Source organism: Myotis brandtii, unplaced genomic scaffold, assembly GCF_000412655.1.
Source record: "Myotis brandtii unplaced genomic scaffold, ASM41265v1 scaffold34, whole genome shotgun sequence".
NCBI classification, from domain to species: Eukaryota; Metazoa; Chordata; class Mammalia; order Chiroptera; family Vespertilionidae; genus Myotis; species Myotis brandtii.
Genome location: NW_005363098.1, coordinates 2,568,326 through 2,587,268, shown reverse-complemented (window position 1 = coordinate 2,587,268; position 18,943 = coordinate 2,568,326). Strand labels below are relative to the sequence as shown.

The 18,943-nt window shown below is 37.7% G+C and overlaps 1 protein-coding gene across 4 annotated transcripts in view; it reads left to right on the top strand.

Moving 5' to 3' along the window:
• LRBA (LPS-responsive vesicle trafficking, beach and anchor containing) overlaps positions 1 to 18,943 on the top strand; it is a 566,714-nt gene that overhangs the window by 39,851 nt on the left and 507,920 nt on the right. For all 4 annotated transcript variants that reach the window (XM_005871408.2, XM_014543868.1, XM_014543867.1 and 1 more), the window contains exons 3-5: positions 12,983 to 13,214; positions 13,912 to 14,012; positions 17,707 to 17,802. In XM_005871408.2, coding sequence (XP_005871470.1) covers positions 12,983 to 13,214; positions 13,912 to 14,012; positions 17,707 to 17,802 — 429 coding nt within the window. The remainder of the gene's footprint in view (positions 1 to 12,982; positions 13,215 to 13,911; positions 14,013 to 17,706; positions 17,803 to 18,943) is intronic.

Sequence of the window (18,943 nt, the reverse complement as noted above, 5' to 3'; positions counted from 1 at the left end):
GAAGAGATCTGCAGATTCCCCTTCTTTTTTTGGGGTTTGGAGGTGCCCAGATGAGGCCCAGCTGTGAAGCAATGCAAGCTGCTGTGGGCCCTTGGGCCTTCTCTTGGAAGTTCTGGGTCTGTCTGGCCCAGCTGCAGTTTGTTAGGTAATTTTAAGATTGCAAAGGGCCAGGGCATTCATATGCAAAAGCCTCTTCGGCAGTCTGGGTCGGGTGGGGTCTCAGGGAATTAACGGGGTGGAGCAAGCAGCTGTGGCTGATCCTCAGCCCTGCCCTAAGGGGCCCCGCGTCTCAGTGTCCCCGTAATTGCTGCAAGCACCTCTGAGGGAAAGCTGCCCTCAAGTTCCGAGTTCTGCCTGCTGCCAGGCAGTCCAGTTTCTCCCCATATGAGTCCTGTGTCCCCAGAGACTTCCTGGAACTGGAGTTCAGAGCAGTCAGGAGCTTGTGACTCCCTCCCGATTCAAAAAGACAGCCGTGTCCTCAGGTGCCAGCCCCTTTCTGCGAGTGTGCTCGAGCCTCCGTACCTCTGCACTTTACTTCCGCAGCTCCTCTGAATCTCAGTGTGCTTTTCTCTTTCCTTCTAGTTGTAGAAGTTCCACTCAGCCAGCCTTCCTGTAGTTCTGGATGATGTCTGTTTTGTCTTTTCGTTGTATTTTTGAAGTTGTTGTGGGAGGCAGCAATTTCCGGTGTTTACCTATGCTGCCATCTTGGTTTCTCAAAGACCATATTTATTGATACATGTTAGTTGGCTGTAATATCTGATCCAGTGTTAGTGATGGTATCTTTTCAGAATTTTCTGGTTATCAAATATGTGACTTTTTTGTCTTTGTTTAATATTTTTATAGGTAATACATTAGCAATTTGAAAATAAAAATGAATATAATTATATATCTTCCACCTCTGCCTTATTCCTGTCAGGAATTAAGAATCATGTCTAATTTGAATGCAATAGTATATGAGTATCCAGTACACTTTTTAATCATTTTGCTTTGCTGTTGGCACATACGGTAGTATAGATTCTTTATGTAGGTGTTTATTTACAAGGATTTTACATATTGAAAAAACATTTTAAATTACTTTTGTTTCTACTTTATTTTGGTTAGAGCACTATGTATTTTCTTCTTACTTTTTTTTTGCGGGGGGGTGTTAATCCTCACTGGAGGATATGTTTATTGATTTTTTTTTTTTTTTTTTTTTTTTTTTTTAGAGAGAGTAGAAGGAAGGAAGATAGGGAATGGAGATGGAGGGAGGGAGAAACGTCAGCGTGCCTGGAAGGAACCGGGGATCAAACCTGCAACCCAGGTACATGACCTTGATCAGGAATTGAACCCGTGACCCTTTGGTATGTGGGCCAATGCTCTAACCATTGAGTTCACTGGCTAGGGCTTTTTTTTTTTTTAACTTTTTAAATTGAATTTATTGGGGTGACATTGGTTAATAAAATTGTACAGGTTTCAGACCTGGTTGGTGTGGCTCAGTTGAGCGTAGTCCATGTACCAAAAGGTCCCAGGTTTGATTCCCGGTCAGGACATATGCCTGGGTTTCGGGCTGGATCCTCAGTAGAGGTCGTGCAGGAGGAGCCAGTCAATGTTTATATATCATATCCATGTTTCTCTCTCTCTCTCTTTCTCTCTCTCTCCCTCTCTCTCTTTCTCTCTCTCTTCCCCTCCTTCCTCTCTCTCTAAAATCAGTATATATTTTAAAAAAATATATATCAGATATACAATTCTGTAATATATCATTACTATGTAGCTTTTCGTTGTTTCTTGATCAGTCTTATTATCGATTGCATTTTATCAAATCTAAGATTTATCAGTTGTACCTTTGCCATTATTTTATTCAGTATTAAGAAAAAGACCTGCCAGTTTCAGTTTATGATGCCATTGATTGTAAGACACATTATGGTTTTTGAGGGGTTTTTTGTGTGTTTTTTTTAAAGAATTGATGAAATTCAGTATATGAATTTTATTTAGGTAGCATAGGAATATAACAAAGTATTTTTTGCTTTTAGTATTTTATTTTTTGAAATTTATAGTTATTGTTCAAACTATTACGTAATATGTTTTCTCCTCCCGCCTAGACCCTATCCACCCCGCACTAGCCACCCCCCACCCCCAGGCCTACAGCACTATTGTCTGTATCCATGGGTTATGCATATGTGCGTATAGGTTCTTTGGCTAATGTTTTCCTGTCTCCCCCTCCTTCCTTCCCTCTGAGATTTGGAGACATGGAAGCATGGAACAGACCAGACTGACAAAGTATTTTTTTAAAAAATAAAAACAAGGCATTAGGTGTAATACATTATGTTGTTGATAGAGAGGTATGAATGCAACTGAAAAATTTTATTAAAAAATGGCTGCATTATATACAATTGTACAGATGTGTCCCAGTTCAGCTAATTCCCTATTTTTGAAATTAGTGTGGACTTCTTTGTTTGTGAGAGATAAAACTTACATCAAACTAGCTGAAGTATAAGGTTGATTGGGCTGTAGGACCAGAATAGATCATTGAATGAAACTGTGAGAACCAGGATACTCTGGAACCAGGTGCTGAAAGTAGGAAGTTGATGCCACTAAAATATCTTTCTCCATTTGTGATGTAGATTAGTTTCTCTCACATATCAGGGACGATGTCTGCTATAAGCTACCAGTTTACATACCAGTTCAGCTTTTGACCCAGAAGGCCAAAAGCCTTTCTTTTTTACCTCTCAATTAAAATAACAATCTTTGTAATGATATTTATTGGTCTGATTTAGGTTACATTTTCACCCCTGAGTTAATCACTGTGACCACTATGTGCCAGGCCTGCGTTAAGTGTCCTTTCTATGGCTTGGGTGTGAGGTACTGTGACTTTATTGCTGGAAGAATGCTAGGAATGGAATGGGGCATTAAAGAAAGGAGTGTACACAGACAAAAACAGATGTTTGTTACAGTGGACATTTAGATTGTTTCCTGTTTATTCCTGTTGTTAACACAATTTCTTTTTCATATCTGATAAATCTCTCTACATATAAAAATTGATATGATATTAAAGAATATTGGTATGAAATTATAAGGATCTAAAAGTCAATAAAAGTTAGTATATAGATGTTTCTTTGATATAGTCTAATTTTTGCTATTCCTCAGAATAGGATTTGCAGAGTCTTCATATTATAAATTGTGAAATTTAACAATGCATTTTAAAATAGTTCGGAACATGAGGAAATGATAACATAATAGAGCTAAGCTGTTAAAGTGAAAGGGTTCTTAAAGTGTATGTGATTTTATGAACAGTTATATGTAAACATACTCAAACTCAAATACTGGAATAATTGATTCGATTATGGGATGCAGGACATTTTGCTATCTCTTTCATATCATAGGATGTTTTGATTCCGAGTAATGTAAGTTCAGTGGACTTCTGACTAGTTGACACACAGTGATAGATTTCTGATTTTTAAAATATGTCATTGCTATAAATCATTGGTTTGCTAGATTGAACTAGCAAGCTATTAAAGAACATGGCAATATTTACTGTAGATAAATGCAAATTTAAAAAGGTTCTGTGTATGAAGGTTTAAATGATTTATTAGCCTTCAGTGCACACATGAATCTGAAGTTATGTAATGGATTTAGAAAATTTCATTTCCTGTTTGAAGGTTCAAATTTGCATATTCTATAATGCAAGGGTTTGATCTGAGTCAATAGGATATATAGTTAAACTCCATTTGATATAAACTTATGCTTAATCATTTTTTTGTATATTATACGGCAAACCTATTTTTAGGTGCAGGGCAAGTGATTAAATATACTTTTTTTTTTTTTTTTTGGCTTGGGTGGGGAAGAAGGCAGAATTAAAGAAACTCGGACTTGTATGTCTTTAGATGAAGTTGTGCTCAGGAGGTTTTCCTTGCCCTTTAATTTGGCTTTTATTTCCTGCCAATGAGAAATTCACCTAGGTTAATAAAGTTTTCTATTAGTGGAGCAATTAATTCTATGAACAAAGTGACAACTCACATCAGTTACTTGTATTTTTAAAGTAAACTTTTTATTTTGAGATATTTGTAGATTTATATGCAGTTGTGAGAAATAATACAGAGATCCCTTGCACCCTTTTCTCAGTTTCCCTCAGTAGGAAAATCTTACAAACTATAGCACAGAATTGATATTAGTACAACCAAGATAAGAAAATTTTCATTCACATAAGGATCCATGCTGTTGCCCTTTTATATTCACATCTATTTTCCTCCTCCTGCACCTTCCCTTAACCCTGGCGACCTCCAGTCTGTTCTCCAGTTCTGTAATTTTGTCACTTTAAGAACTTTATATAAATGGAATCATGTGCTATATGACCTTTTGTTTTATTTTGGAACATTTCTCTGGAGATGCATCTAGATTGTTGTGTATACTAATAGTTCCTTTTTATTGTTGAGTAATATTCCATGGTATGAATAAAGCAGTTAATTTAACCACTTACCTGTTGAAGGACATCTGAGTTGTTTTCATTTTTTTTTTTGGCAATGATGAATAAAGCTGTTATAAACATTTTGTACAGGTTTTTGTGTGAACATGTTTTCATTTCTATGGGAGAAATACCAGGAGTGCATTTAGTAGATGGTATAGTAGTTGCATATTTAGTCTTTTTAAAACACTGCCAAATGGGGTGGGGGCATGTGCTGGGGGGCGGGAGTGGGCGGGGAGAGGTCAGTGGGGGGGAAAAGGAGACATATGTAAAACTTTCAACAATAAAGAATAAAGAAACAAAACAAAAACCCAATACTGCAAAACTGTTTTCCAGAGTGACTGTGTCATCTTTCATTCCCATTAGCAAAGTATGAATGATTCAGTTTCTCTGCTTCCTTGCCAGTGTTTGGTATTGTCACTTTTGGTGGTGTTATTTTTTATTTTAGCCATTCTGATAGATGTGTAATATCTCATTGTGGTTTTAATTTGCATTTCTCTAATGGCTAATGATGTTGAATATCTTTTCATGTGCTTATTTATCATCTTTATATCCTCTTAAGTGATATGTCTGTTCTTGTCTTTTGACCATTGGATTTTGTTGTTGTTCTATAATTAGATTTTTTGTTTCCTTGCTGTTGAATTTTGAGATTTATTATAGATATTTTCTTTTGTCAGATATGTGGTTTGCAAATACATTCTTCTAGTCAGCAGCTTATTACTTTATCTCTTTAACAGGGTCTTTTGGAGAGCAAATTTTAAAATTTTGATAATGTCTAGTTTATCAGTTTTTTTCTGTTTATTGGTCTTGCTTTTGATGTTAAGTCTAAGAACTCTCTTTACCTAACCCTAAATCCTGAAGATTTTCTTCTGTATGTTTTCTAAAAAGTTTTATGTTTTACATTTAAATCTGTGATCTGTACTGAGTTAATTTTTGTGTAAGGTATGGTACTTAGGTAAAGGTTCATTTGTTCATCTATGGCAGCAATTTTCAACCTTTTTATTTCATGGCACACTTAAACTAATGACTAAAATTCTGTGGCACATCAAAATATATATTTTTGCCTGTCTGAAAAAAGTTATGATTTTGATTGATTTATACAAAAAAAGTAATTGCATACCTGTTTTGTTCCAAAATGACTTTTAAAAGAATCAGGTGCCTATACTTATATATAAGGATTTTTGGTACCAAATATTAACCAATCAGACACAACCTTATTATGTGGTTTGACCAATAAGATGCAACTTTATTATCTGACCTATATATTTATGGTTCAAGACAGGGCATTCACAGGATGGGGTGAACAGTGTTAGCCAGGTTGATGGAGACTCAAATATGTCACCTACCTGCTGGCTGTGTGGAGGGCTCAGCAAAGGAACAATGACCTCTGCAAGCACTTTTGTCTGGGAGTACATTGCTCCTCCAACTGTTGCCTGATGCCAGACAAGATAGTTCCTCTCTGTATGTCCCTGGTGCCTTTTGAGCTGCTGCCCCAGCACTGGAACTCAGAGGGAGTGAGTCGGAGTAAGTATGTGTGCAGGCCCTTTAAGAGGAACTTCCTGGGACTTCAGTAGCCCTGTCTCCCTCAGCCTTAATCCCCCTGGCTTTTACAGCCAGAGTTATGGGGACTATTTTTCCTGGCACTAGAACCCTAGGCTGAGGGGCCTGGTGTAGAGCTGGGACCTATGACTTCCCTGGGTTGACCTCACAGCCGAGATATCCCTCCTGCTTTATCTTCCACTAATAGACTTCACTAGTAGTCTGCTGCATATTCTTTAGGTATTTTCTATAGAATACTGTAATACATAATGCATAAATATGTGTATGTTAGAGTTATATAAAATAGACCTTTGGGTAATTGGGAAAGCCATATGAGGTGAACCTATCTTAGGAGGGACGTCTGAGATATAAGAATATGTGTGTACATTTTTATTGGAAATTTAAATTCTTATTGGAATTTTATCAAACATTTTAATAAATTTTTGCACATTTTCTATTCTAATTCAGAGAATACTTTCTTTTGTGGACACTAAATGGTACATTTGTAAGCCTAAGTAGCCTCTCTTTCAGCTGATGTTGATGGAGGAGTAGGTTATTTTGGTTAAGTCTCTCTGGAAAGGGTTGATATAAAGTAAAGGCTGATGGTTATGTTGCCAGCATATTGAACTTTCTTCTCTACTAGTAACTGACTAGGCAATGTATTATTGTATTATGTTTAATGTTAGGGATGATCTCAAAAGACATGTACACTAATGAAATTATGACATCTAATCTCTTACTCTATTCTGTATTTTATCATTTATTATTTCTATACTAGAGGCCTGGTGCATGAATTTGTGTACAGGTGGGGTCCAGCCGGCCTGCCCCAATCGGGACGATCAGGCCGGGCCAGCTGGGGGGAGGGGCCTCGGGCTGTTGGCCGGCCACCCCACCCCCTGGTGGAACTCCCAGTAGAACTCCCGGTCGAGGGGACAATTTGCATATTAGCCTTTTATTATATAGGATAGTAAATCTCTGCCATTACATTTTCACATGTGGAGTCTAAAAATTGAGTTGTGTAAAATTCAGGATGTGCTATTTCTGTTTCTAAGCTTGTCAGGGCACACTGCCATCTCTTAAAATTAGGCCAAAATAGACACTGTTGCTTAGTTAACACCTGATATAGTATGAGAGGTGGGAATGGGGATATGTCACTTGAGATAGTTATAAATATATAAAGGTTTCAATTTCTGAGAAAATGCAGCTAATGGCCTTAGCATATATATTAGTCAGGATATAGGTTTTAAGCTGATATGATAGAGAGGCCCTAATGACAGTGGTGTAAACAAGGTAGAAATGTATTTGCCCTTTCAGGTGAAAATTTGGGTAGTTAAATGGTCCAGAGCTACTGAGACAGTTCTAGGATCACTGGGATCCGTAGATCTTTCTGCTCTGTTATTTCAATAGGAAAGTTGCAATATAGATTCCAGCATGTTACTCTAACTCTTGCCATTGTTTCAGCACATTATGTAAGGAGAAGGAAAGTTGCAAAGAGAAGTCATGTTACCTTCCTTTTAAGAGTTATATATACCCAGAAGTTGCACATATTACTGTCCTCCTTGGTCAGAGTTTGGTCACATCACTGGAAACTTGAGGTAAAGCTGGGAAGTGAGATCTTTTGCCTGGATCTCATGTACCAAATTAGAAACTCATTAGGAAAGAACAAAATGTCAATGGGGAGACCTTATAGACCATGCCACGGCATTGTAATTTTCCCTCAGCTTCTCCCTATTTATAAGTTTCTAGTGCCTGTAAATGTGTACAGGGTTACTTTCTCTTAGGAATGGATTCAAAGGGATAAATTGAATACCTTGAGATCAGCACTTTTAAAAAGTAAATACATTTTTGAAGGATGCAGATAAACAAAAGAAGCTTACTCTTAGTTCATTTTGCAAAATGAATGGACAGGTCCAGAGAAAAAAGTGATTTGTTACAAGATATCTAATTAGGAGCATAGGCTGTGATTGTAGTCTGTCCATTTTTTTCTATTATACCTTACTCTTGCCACATTTTTCAGGAAAAATTTAGCAGATTTTCAGGGAAAACTTGGCTTCACTTTGAAGTATTAGAATTTTCTATGTGTTACAGACTTTTTAGTTGCATATATCTTTTGAAGAGAATATTATTTTTGGTTTATATGTATTTCTTGCTTTTCTGAAAAGACAAGTGACTTAGGTTTAATTACTAATTTCATCTTAGATCACTTCATTAATATAACCATTGGTAAGAAGATAATCATCATGCCCAATTAAAGTTCTTAATACAAAAGTTGTGAAGGTTTATTTGAATTCTTTGATTAATATGCTTTAAAATTTCTATAATCTTGTACGTTAAACTATAACCTATAGAAAGCATGCTATGCCACCCTGAAGGTTGCTATAAAAATTGTTTATGAAGTTCAGGCCAAGACTAAAACGTGTTGAAATAGAGAGTTTTGAAAAATGTTCTATATAGCAAAGGAGACCAAATCATGCTAAAATGCAGAAAAAGACTATACATCAGTTTCCAGGCTACATTATTCAAAAAAAATACAACCATAAAAAAGGTAATAAGATTACATTTTCACATTTCATGGCTAGTAAAGTGCATTAGGCTGCTCAGATATTCATAACTTACTGTGACATTTGGGAAGATTACATTTTGTAGTGCAGAGCCATTACTACAGCTCAGATAATAACTAGCCAGTGCCTGGACTTAGATTATGATCCCTGTCATTGGAAATAGATTTGTGTTTTGAAGGTTGATCAGTTTCCAATAACTATTAGAAAGGGTTAACATGACATACTGTAGACTCTGTATGGTTTTAGGTATAATAGATATGCGTACATATAGTATATCAAATATGCCACACATTTGTGTGTAGCAATTTCTGCCATCAATTTTCTCCTTGAAAGACATATTTTATAATATTTAAAGCAATGGATGAATATTTAAAACACCTGTCTAGATGTTGCTTTCACAGTATCAACTCAATTTAAAAGCTGGTAAAATATTTGGGTTGTCTTTTTTTGGAAATTACTTGCAAAAATTATTTTATAGCTTCTTGGAAGGGTGGTTAATGATGGTAATAAACATATCAAAATGAAAGATTGATGTAAGTAATATTATGGTGAAGGTAAGGTCTCTTAAGTTAGTTGCAACTTGGAGCTATTTAGTTCTGTGTGAAGAATGTCCCAAAGTGTATATACTAAGAACTCTCCCTTTGCCCTCTTTCCTAAAAATTATCATTTCAGAGACAATCACTAGTTTCTTGTGTATCATTCTTAGGTATGTGTCTGTCTGTATGTTTTATGCTCCTATAGTAGCCTGCTATTCACACTTTTCCACTTTCATTTTCTCACGTAATGTATTTTATTTATTATTTTTAAAAATACATATTTTTATTGATTTCAGAGAGGAAGGGAGAGGAAGAGAGAGTTAAAAACATCAATGATGAGAAAGAATCATTGATTGGTTGCCTCCTGCATGTCCCCTACTAGGGATTGAGCTCACAACCCAGGCATGTGCCCTTGACTGGAACTGAACCTGGGACCCTTCAGTCTTCAGGCCAAAGCTCTATCCACTGACCCAAACCAGCTAGGGCTCACATAATGTATTTTAGATATTTTTTCATATCAGATGGAGCTGCTTCATTCTTTTCAATGGCTGCATTATATTCCCTTATGTAGTTATACACAACTTTACTAACCATCTATATATATAAAAGCCTAAGCGACTGTTACGACTGGTCGACCGAATGACCGGTCGACTGGTCACTATGACGATGCACTGACCACCAGGGGGCAGATGCTCAATGCAGGAGCTGCCCCCTGGTGGTCAGTGCGCTACCACGGCCAACCTCCCATGGCTGGCCAACCTCCTGTGGTCCCTCCCCACAGCTGGCCAGGCCGAGGGACCCCACCCATGCACAAATTCATGCACTGGGCCTCTTAGTTAACTTATGTTTTCTCTGGGGGATTGTTTCTTCTTTTTTCTATTCAAAAAATGCTAAAATGAAGTTTTTTATTCAAACATCATTACTGAAATGTTCTACAGATATATCTTTTGAGATTGATCCATATCGTTAACTGTATCAGTTTCATTACCAAATATTTTCTAATTTATAGTAATTTTTCAGTTGAAGCTCTTTGTTTTTCTAGATATAGATTATATAATCTGAAAATAATTGTAATTTCAAATCCTCCACTGCTGCCTTTTGACTAAATGTGACTTCTGTATCTCTAGAATAATATCAAATGATAGTGAAGATACTGTATCCTTGTCTTGTTTCTAACTTTCATGAGAATCATTCCAGTTTCCCTTTTTGAGCATGATGCTGGCTTTTCAGGTGTGATTGATGCATTTTATTATTAAAGGAAGTCTTTTTCTGTTTATATGTAGGGAGTATGATGCAAATATAAAATCACCATTTAGCAAATGTCCATTTAGTAATAACAGTCGCAAGTGAGATTCATCAGTGGATTCTTAAAAGTTTGATGAGAAACAAAATATTTGTATAGTCTGAAAGTATTTCCCACAAGTGCTTTTAAAGTGGAAAAAATCTAATAGACACCACCTTAAACAAATTGATTCAAGCTAACATCACCAATTGTGAGACATATTGACATCAGGTACCAAAAATGCATAACCTGAATTTAAACATGAAGGAAACAAAGTAGATAAGACAGTCTATAAAATACCTGGCAAATATGCCTCCATAGTGTCAAAATCATGAAGTCAAAGAATGCCTGTGCCACTGTCTCAGTTTGGAGAAGAATAAAGGGATGCTGATCTTGGGTCAGAAAAAGGACATCAGTATGACAAGTGGCAACATTTGAGTAATATTTGTTAATGGTATTGTGTCAATGTGAATTTCCTGGTTCTAATGATGCTACTATTATTATATGATACTGGAGGATCAGTGCATGAAATTAGTGCATGGGTATGGTCCCTAGCGGCTGCTGGCTGCCGGCTGCCAGCCGGAGCCTTCCTTTGTTCCATGCCGCCCTCTGGTGGTCAGCACACGTCATAGCGAGTGATCGAACTCCTGGTCTCCCGGTCGAACTCCCAAGGAGACACTTTGCATATTAGGCTTTTATATATACAGATATTCACATTAGGGCAAGCTGAGTAAATGGTGTATAGGAACTATCCTATTTTACAACTTTTTGAACCTTTGAAATTATTTTAGAATAGAAAAAGACAAAACAAGCAAATCATTTTCACAAAAACCCCCCAAAAGTCTATTTTAGAGTTCTTGTGTAGCTACAGAATTTTTGGGTGGACTAGGGGATCGAGCATGTATACTTCATAACCAGGACCACAGCTAGATGAATTGGCCCAATCACACCAAGGGGCTCTTTTAGCAGAAACACAGCTGTCATCTCTCCTTACAGTGCTTCTTACTGATGATGCAAGAATTGTACACTAAAATCTCGTAGAAGAACCAAATGCCTTTACCATTCTGCTTGCCAGGAATTCTTATCTCCCTGCATGCAGATACTGTGTTATGTTGTTCATTTTTCTGGTTTTTCTTTCTCATGCCAGTGTGTATCTTTGGCAGAACCTGGGACACATATTGATCTCTGGTTGCAAGGAGGTTTAATTGATTTCCTAATTCTGAACTTTCCTGGAGTAATATCTATTTGGTTATGTTTGTTATAAACTACAGTGGGGCCTTGACTTACCAGTTTAATTCGTTCCGTGACGGAGCTCGTAACTCAAATTACTCATATGTCAAATCAAGAAGTGAATGAGTGAGACACGTGATGCTGGGCTGATGTTGTGGCGTTCACTGTGACCTTCGCTGCACCAACTAGCGGTGGGGTATCGTAACCCGAATTTTAGCTCGCAACTCAAAGCAAAAAATCGTCCGAGAGACAGCTCGTATCTCGAAAAACTCGTTAGTCGGGACACTCGTAAGTCAAGGCCCCACTGTATTGGCTTTTGTTTTGTGAAGTTCACTTTGTCCTAATTCTTGCCCACCTTTTGGGTTTAGGAATGCATAACGAAAAACTAAGAAGTGTTCAGAAGTACAGGAGTATGTATAGGTGATATTTTAAAAATCTACTTTAAAAGGATAGTTCTGCATCCTGATACTAAATCTTTGTTTAATCATGTACCTTGATTTCACACAGGTAACTTTGACCTGCAGAATTTCAAGACTATTAACAACATATAACCATAATCTGTATGTCGAAAACTACAAATACCAGTAATGTAAATTTAAAATTCTAAAAAAGGATAGCTTTGCAAAAGTAATTGCAGAAGCATTTTAATTCTTTTAAACAATTGGGATTTGTTAAAATTTAAAAAACCTTCTGTTTGTGGGAGGCAGCTATGGGTGAGATGGCAAGGTGGGATATGTCAGTACAGCTTTCTCTGGATGGATTTTCTGATAGTCAAGTCAATGAAATAAATTTTCTTGATTTCTGACTTTTGGTGTGTGACTAAAGTTATCCTGATGATTGACAGGGAAGGAGAGGCATCAAAATGTATATGTATAGTAAACCATGGATTTGACAAATATAAACTTTGACTTTTGTGTTTGCTCTGAGCCATTTTTAGTTTTCCACTTTTGCTGTGAACTCATACCTTTGATAGGTAGCGAAGGACTTTTAGGTTGCTGTGAGTAGTTCACAAAATTTATAATTCATAACTGAAATATTGAATTAGAAGCAGTTATAGAGCTAAGTTAGATCTTTATTCATAGCAGGGCAGTAGGTAGTGATTTACCTGACACCTCATGTTTGTTTTTGTTGAAAAAAATATTTGCATTTTTATATTCCAAGTCTTGCTTGACTTTGTGTTATGTTAACTTGAAGATTTCTTTGAGATTTTCATAGCTCTGTGTGTGTGTGTGTGTGTGTGTGTGTGTGTGTGTGTTTAACAAAGACCCTTTTAATGTTGTAGGACCTAGAGAAGAATGTGTACAGATAGTAATTGCCAAGCTAAAGCGTAGGAGCATGCTCCAGTTTTATTGAATGAAGAAGTACTAATGCTTGTAATTTTTTTTTCTTTTGGAAGTTGGTAGGTGGGCAGTTTGATTTGGAAATGAATTTCATTATCCAAGAAGGTGAGAGTATCATCTGCATGGTGGACCTACTAGAAAAATGTGACATTACTTGCCAAGCAGAAGTTTGGAGCATGTTTACAGCCATTCTGAAGAAGAGCATACGAAACCTTCAAATCTGCACTGAAGTAGGCCTTGTTGAAAAAGTGCTTGGGAAAATTGAAAAAGTCGATAGTATGATAGCAGGTATGTTTTTTTCTATGGTACAATGGATGTGAAGAAATAAAGTTTGATTCTTAAGTACTGTATTTTTCTTGTTTAGTAACTAGAGGCTCATGAACGAAATTTATGCACTCGAGGGGGTGGGTGTCCCTCAGCCTGGCCTGCGCCCTTTCACAGTCTGGGAGCCCTCGGGGGATGTCCGACTGATGGCTTAGGCCAATGGTCGGCAAACTGCGGCTCGCGAGCCACATGCGGCTCTTTGGCCCCTTGAGTGTGGCCACGAAGTTTCAATCACACTGTACGTGTGCACCCGCACGTGGTATTTTGTGGAAGAGCCACACTCAAGGGGCCGCAGTTTGCCGACCACTGGCTTAGGCCCACTCCCCATCGGAGAGGCTCCTGCTGCCGCTGCTGCGCTTGCCAGCCATTAGCCCGGCTTCTGGCTGAGCAGTGCTCCCCCTGTGAGAGTGCACTGACCACCAGGGGGCAGCTCCTGCATTGAGTGTCTGCCCCCTGGTGGTCAGTGCGCATCATAGCGACCAGTCGTTCCGCCTTTCGATTTTCCTATTACTCTTTTATTATATAGGATATTTATTTAAGAAATACTTGAGCATCTAACATGTTACTGGAACTTTAGTGTCTGAACTCTTAATCACAGTATATTTTAATCCTTCAAGAAATATAAGTAGCTTAATTATTTTATTGTTTTCTTTGTTTCCAGATCTTTTAGTTGACATGTTGGGAGTGCTGGCTAGCTATAATTTGACAGTTCGAGAACTAAAGCTATTCTTCAGTAAACTTCAAGGAGATAAAGGACAATGGGTAAAATAAACCTAAGTACTCTTCGATATTTGAAAGTATACAGAGGGATCAGATGTCAGATTGAAGGAAAGGGATCAACTAAAATAGCATTTAGAGCTATACAGATGCTTTGCCATGACCTGACACAGATGTGGATTAAGGGAACTGAGTGTTTTAGGCAGTAAATTGGTCCTTCTTCACATTGCTATTCTTCACTATATATCCAACATTTTTTTTTGATGAAAAGGGTAAGGACAAAAAAAAAAAAATAAAAGTTTTAGGTCGCAGCACCCAAATTCTCTTTCTGTTGATCTGAGTAGTATACCCGTGGCCCTTACATATGAATGACCCACTCAATGAACAAAAAAACAAAACACCTTTTCAGGTAATTGGATCCACCTCCTTAGATGCAACTTAGTGGATGGTGTGGTGGTCAATTTATTTTGAACTCTAGCTGCCTTATCAAACTGTTTCTTTCTATTACTTAGTTATTTCTCCCTTAGAATACTAGCAAATATTTTCTCCATTTTGGTTGCATTTCTAGGCTTACTTTAGTGCCCTTTAGAGATTGTTGTTTACAGCAGCTGCTAGCTAATCCTTAATCTAGCTCTGTTTAAGTGTATTTAAATTTGTGCTCTATGTACTCTATTGTATTAAAATGGTTAGACTCTTTAGCTTATTTGTATCAAACTCTAGTTCTCTGGCTACTTTTAAGATGTTATCACTAATTTTCAGCATTTTTTGTTTCTTTATATTGTTTACCTTGTGTTTATCCTTGTTAAAGTTCTTGAATCTGTGGGTTATACTATAATTTTCATCAAATTTGGAAATATTGTGCTTATTATTTATTAAAAAATTTTTTGGTCCCTTCTCCCCTTCTTCTGGGACTCCAATTACATGTAGTGCACTCTCGCGCTCTCTCTCTCTCTCTTTTTAATTTAAGAAAATTAATTCATAGAGAGGGAGGGAGAGAGAGAGAAAGAAAGAAACACCAATGATGAGAGAGAATTGTCGATTAGCTGCCTCCTGCACGCCCCCTACTGGGGACTGAGCCTGCAACCCAGGCATGTGACATGCCCAGAAATCAAATAGTGACATCCTGGTCCATAGGTCAATGCTCAATCACTGAGCCACGTTGCCCAGGCACATGTAGCTCTGTTGAGTCTCCCACAGTCACTGAGATCTTTTCACTTTTTTCCCAATCTTTTCTCTTTGTGCTTCATTTTAGATTGCTTTATTGCTGTATTTTAAGGTAACTTATCTTCTGTACTGTGTTTATTTCATCCATTAAAAATTTCAGATTATTCCGTAAATTTCAGATTTTTTATTTCTGTAAATTTGGTTCCTTTTTTAAAAAAAATATATTTTTACTGATTTCAGAGAGGAAGGAAGAGGGAGAGACAGAAACATCAATGATGAGAGGGAATCATTGATCGGCTGTCTCCTGCAAGCCTCCCACTGGGGATCGAGCCCACAACTCGGGCCTGTGCCTTTGACTGGAATCGAATCTGGGACCTTTCAGTTCGCAGGCCGACGCTCTATCCACTGAACCAAACTGGCCAGGGCACTGGTTCCTTTTAATATCTTCCGTTTTTACCTCATTATGTCTATGTTTTCTTTTAAATCATTGGGAATCTTTAGCATATTTTATTTTATTTTAAAATATATTTGTATTGATGAGAGAGAATCATTGATTGGCTGCCTCCTGCACACCCCATACTGGGGATTGAGCCAGTAACCTGGTCATGTACCCTGGCAAGGAATCGAACCAGGACCTCCTGGTTTATAGGTTGACATTCAACCACTGAGCCACATTGGCTGGGCTTAGCATATTTTAATAGTTGCTTTAATGTTTTTACATATAGAAATTGTGTATCAATGGGCATGAACATTTTTAAAAACTCTTGCAACGTGAACACCAAATTATTTTCTGAAAGGCTTTCCCATTGTATAATCTCTCAGCAATGTCTGGGAAGGAAAGTGCTTATCTTTTTTTTTTTTTTAATATGCTTTTATTAATTTTTTTAGAGAGAGGAAGGGAGAGGGATAAAGAGATAGAAACATCGATGAGAGAAACATCATCAATCTGCAGCCTCTTGCACACTCCCTGCTGGGGATTGAGCTTGCAACCCTGCCATGTGCTCTGACCGGAACCGAACCAGTGACCTCTTGGTTCATGGGTCCATGCTCAACCATTGACCCACACTGGCCGGTGAAAGTGCTGGTGTATTTTTGTTGATTGGTTTATAGAACAGGGAATTTTGAGGAATGACTTCTCTATATGGAAATGCTATAATACTGTATTTTTATTTCAGATGCAGAGTTTAATTTTTGTTATTTCATTTTGAGTTTATTTTAAAAAATGGGTGTGATTGTGGTTACTTGTTATTAGACTTTTATAATAAGCAATGTGGTTGATGGAAAATTTCTTGATCACTTAAAAGTCAAGCTTTCCACCCAGCGTTTAGATAAAATACTGCCGAACTCTTTTGGACAGTTAGTAATAACTTAGAGCAGCAACTAAGTATGATGAAGGGGAGCCAGTGATTTCACTTATAGTATGACATGGTTTTGAGCTTTTAACAAAGAGGACTGTACTATACTTTATCTCATTTGCTTGTAAACTGATTAAAATGATAATGTATATCCGATTGACCTTTGCTTTTTCTTGTAAATGTAAGTGAGGTTTTTCATTTTAGCTGTTGGTTGTTTAATGCATCAGAGGATATTGTGGGTCAAAGAGGCATTAATCAAATAAATGTAATGTCACAACTTATATTATACGTGCTATATAGTGAGGTATATTGTAGAATGAAATATTATAGGGAGATTTGATCCAGTCTCAGAGGTTAGGGAAGACTGCCCTGAGGAAGTCACCATAAAGATAAACTCTAAAGGATGGGTTCGTTTTGTTTAGTTATAGGGCAGGGAAATAGGCTTAGTGAGAACATTTTTAGCACAAGGAATAGCTTGTGCTCAGGCCCTGTTATGACAGAGAAGGCATTGTGGATGGAGTGCAGAGAAGAGAAAGTTGAAATGCAAAATGAGGCTAACAATGTAGGTAGAGGTAGATAAAGTATCTTGTAGGCCATGTTAGGGGTTTTGGTCTTTATTTTAAAGGCAATAGGAAGCTACAGGAAAGAATAATATCAAGGTAAAATTGTAGTGGTTAAAAGCATAGACTCTGGAATCAGACTGAGTTCTGATCCCATCCTCTTCACTTACTACCTGTGTGACCCTGGCCATGTTCTTCTGCCTCAGACACCTTCTTTATTGAATGGCTTAACAATTTCTATTGTGGTTATAAGGTTAAAATATTTTATTTTTAACGTGCCCTTAAAGATAGAACCAGTAAGCATTATTTATATGTGAAATTAAAAAGTGTTTTAAAGAGGGGTGGGTGGTGGGTTGATTTACTTGGTAATTTTAAGAGATCATTTTTGCTGCAGTGTGGAGAAGAGTTTTAAGTGTCCAATGATATTGGCTCATATTTACTAAATACCTCATACATCTTATAGTATTTAAAAAAGATGTCATAGAGTTTGTTGCTTATTTAAGATAGTTGAAAATAACCTTTCTCTGGTTATTTTATGCTTTTTAGCTTATAGCATTATTTGGTTATTCTTGGGTGTATTGAAGTATGACTATTTGAAAAGTAGGTAGTTTTGTTTGATGGTACACAATATGGTTAATGAACTGGTGATTATTTTCATAGCCTCCACATGCTGGGAAGTTGCTCTCTGTGTTAAAGCACGTGCCTCAGAAGTATGGTCCTGATGCCTTTTTCAACTTTCCAGGAAAAAGCGCTGCAGTAAGTAATCTTAATGAGGAAGTCACTTGGAATGCTTTCTTTTGCTCCTTTAAAGTACAGCCCTGTAAACACCCCTGCCAGGTTCTGTATTAGGTAGAAACTTCTTTACACCACCTTAATCCTCACAGCAATGGTGCATGTTACTGTTTTACTAACAGTTTCAGAGGTGAAGAAATAGAGGTTCAAAGAACTTAAGAAACCTGCCATCTCACACCTTGGGGCAGCAATAGAATAAGAGCCCAATTCTTTTTAACATAGTCATGGTGTCTTATGGACTTCGCTCTGCATTCCAGATGTTTATATGTAACACTTTCACTTTTATCTTTCTGAACGTCTTTATTTAATGTTATATAGTTCTTTATTTCTTTCTTTTCCACCTGGTGTGCAGAATGAGAGTAACTCTTCGACTTGAGAGTTTCCATATTATACCAGTCTCAAGCATTCTTATAAGCTGTTGATCAGTTTATAAAAGAGATGATTATGTATGCTGATAGCACCTGTAATGTTTCAAAACATTATAGGACTATAATCCTATCTAATAAAAGACAAAAAGGGTAATTAACCGTACCTCCGCTACGCTTCCCATTGGCTAATCAGGGCGATATGCAAATTAACTGCCAACCATAATGGCAGCTGGCAGCCACGCAGCTGAAGTGAACATGAGGCTTGCTTGCTCCAGTGATGGAGGAAGCCAAGGTTCCCCACCTGCCGCGGCCCGGCTCTGAGCTCTGGAAGCAACTAAGTTTCTATTATAGAAGCTAAACAAACCCCAGATACCTGCTTTCAGCCAGCCACAGCCTCAGAGCTGGGAGCGCCAGTGACAGTAACAATGTTTCAATTATAGAAGGTAAATAAATCGCAGAATAAAAAAAAAAGAAATAAAGGAGTGGCTGGGAGCTTCAGTCCCAGCCAGCCTGAAAACGGCCCTCAGCCCCTCACCCAGACTGGCCAGGCACCCCAGTGGGGACCCCCACCCTAAAGGGGGTGTGGCCAGCCTGAAAACAGCCATCAGCCCCTCATCCAAGCTGGCAAGGCATCCCAGTAGGGACCCCCACCCTGAAGGGGGTGTGACCAGCTGCAAACAGCCATCAGCCCCTCACCCAGGCTGGCCAGGCACCCAAGCGGGACCCCCACTCTGATC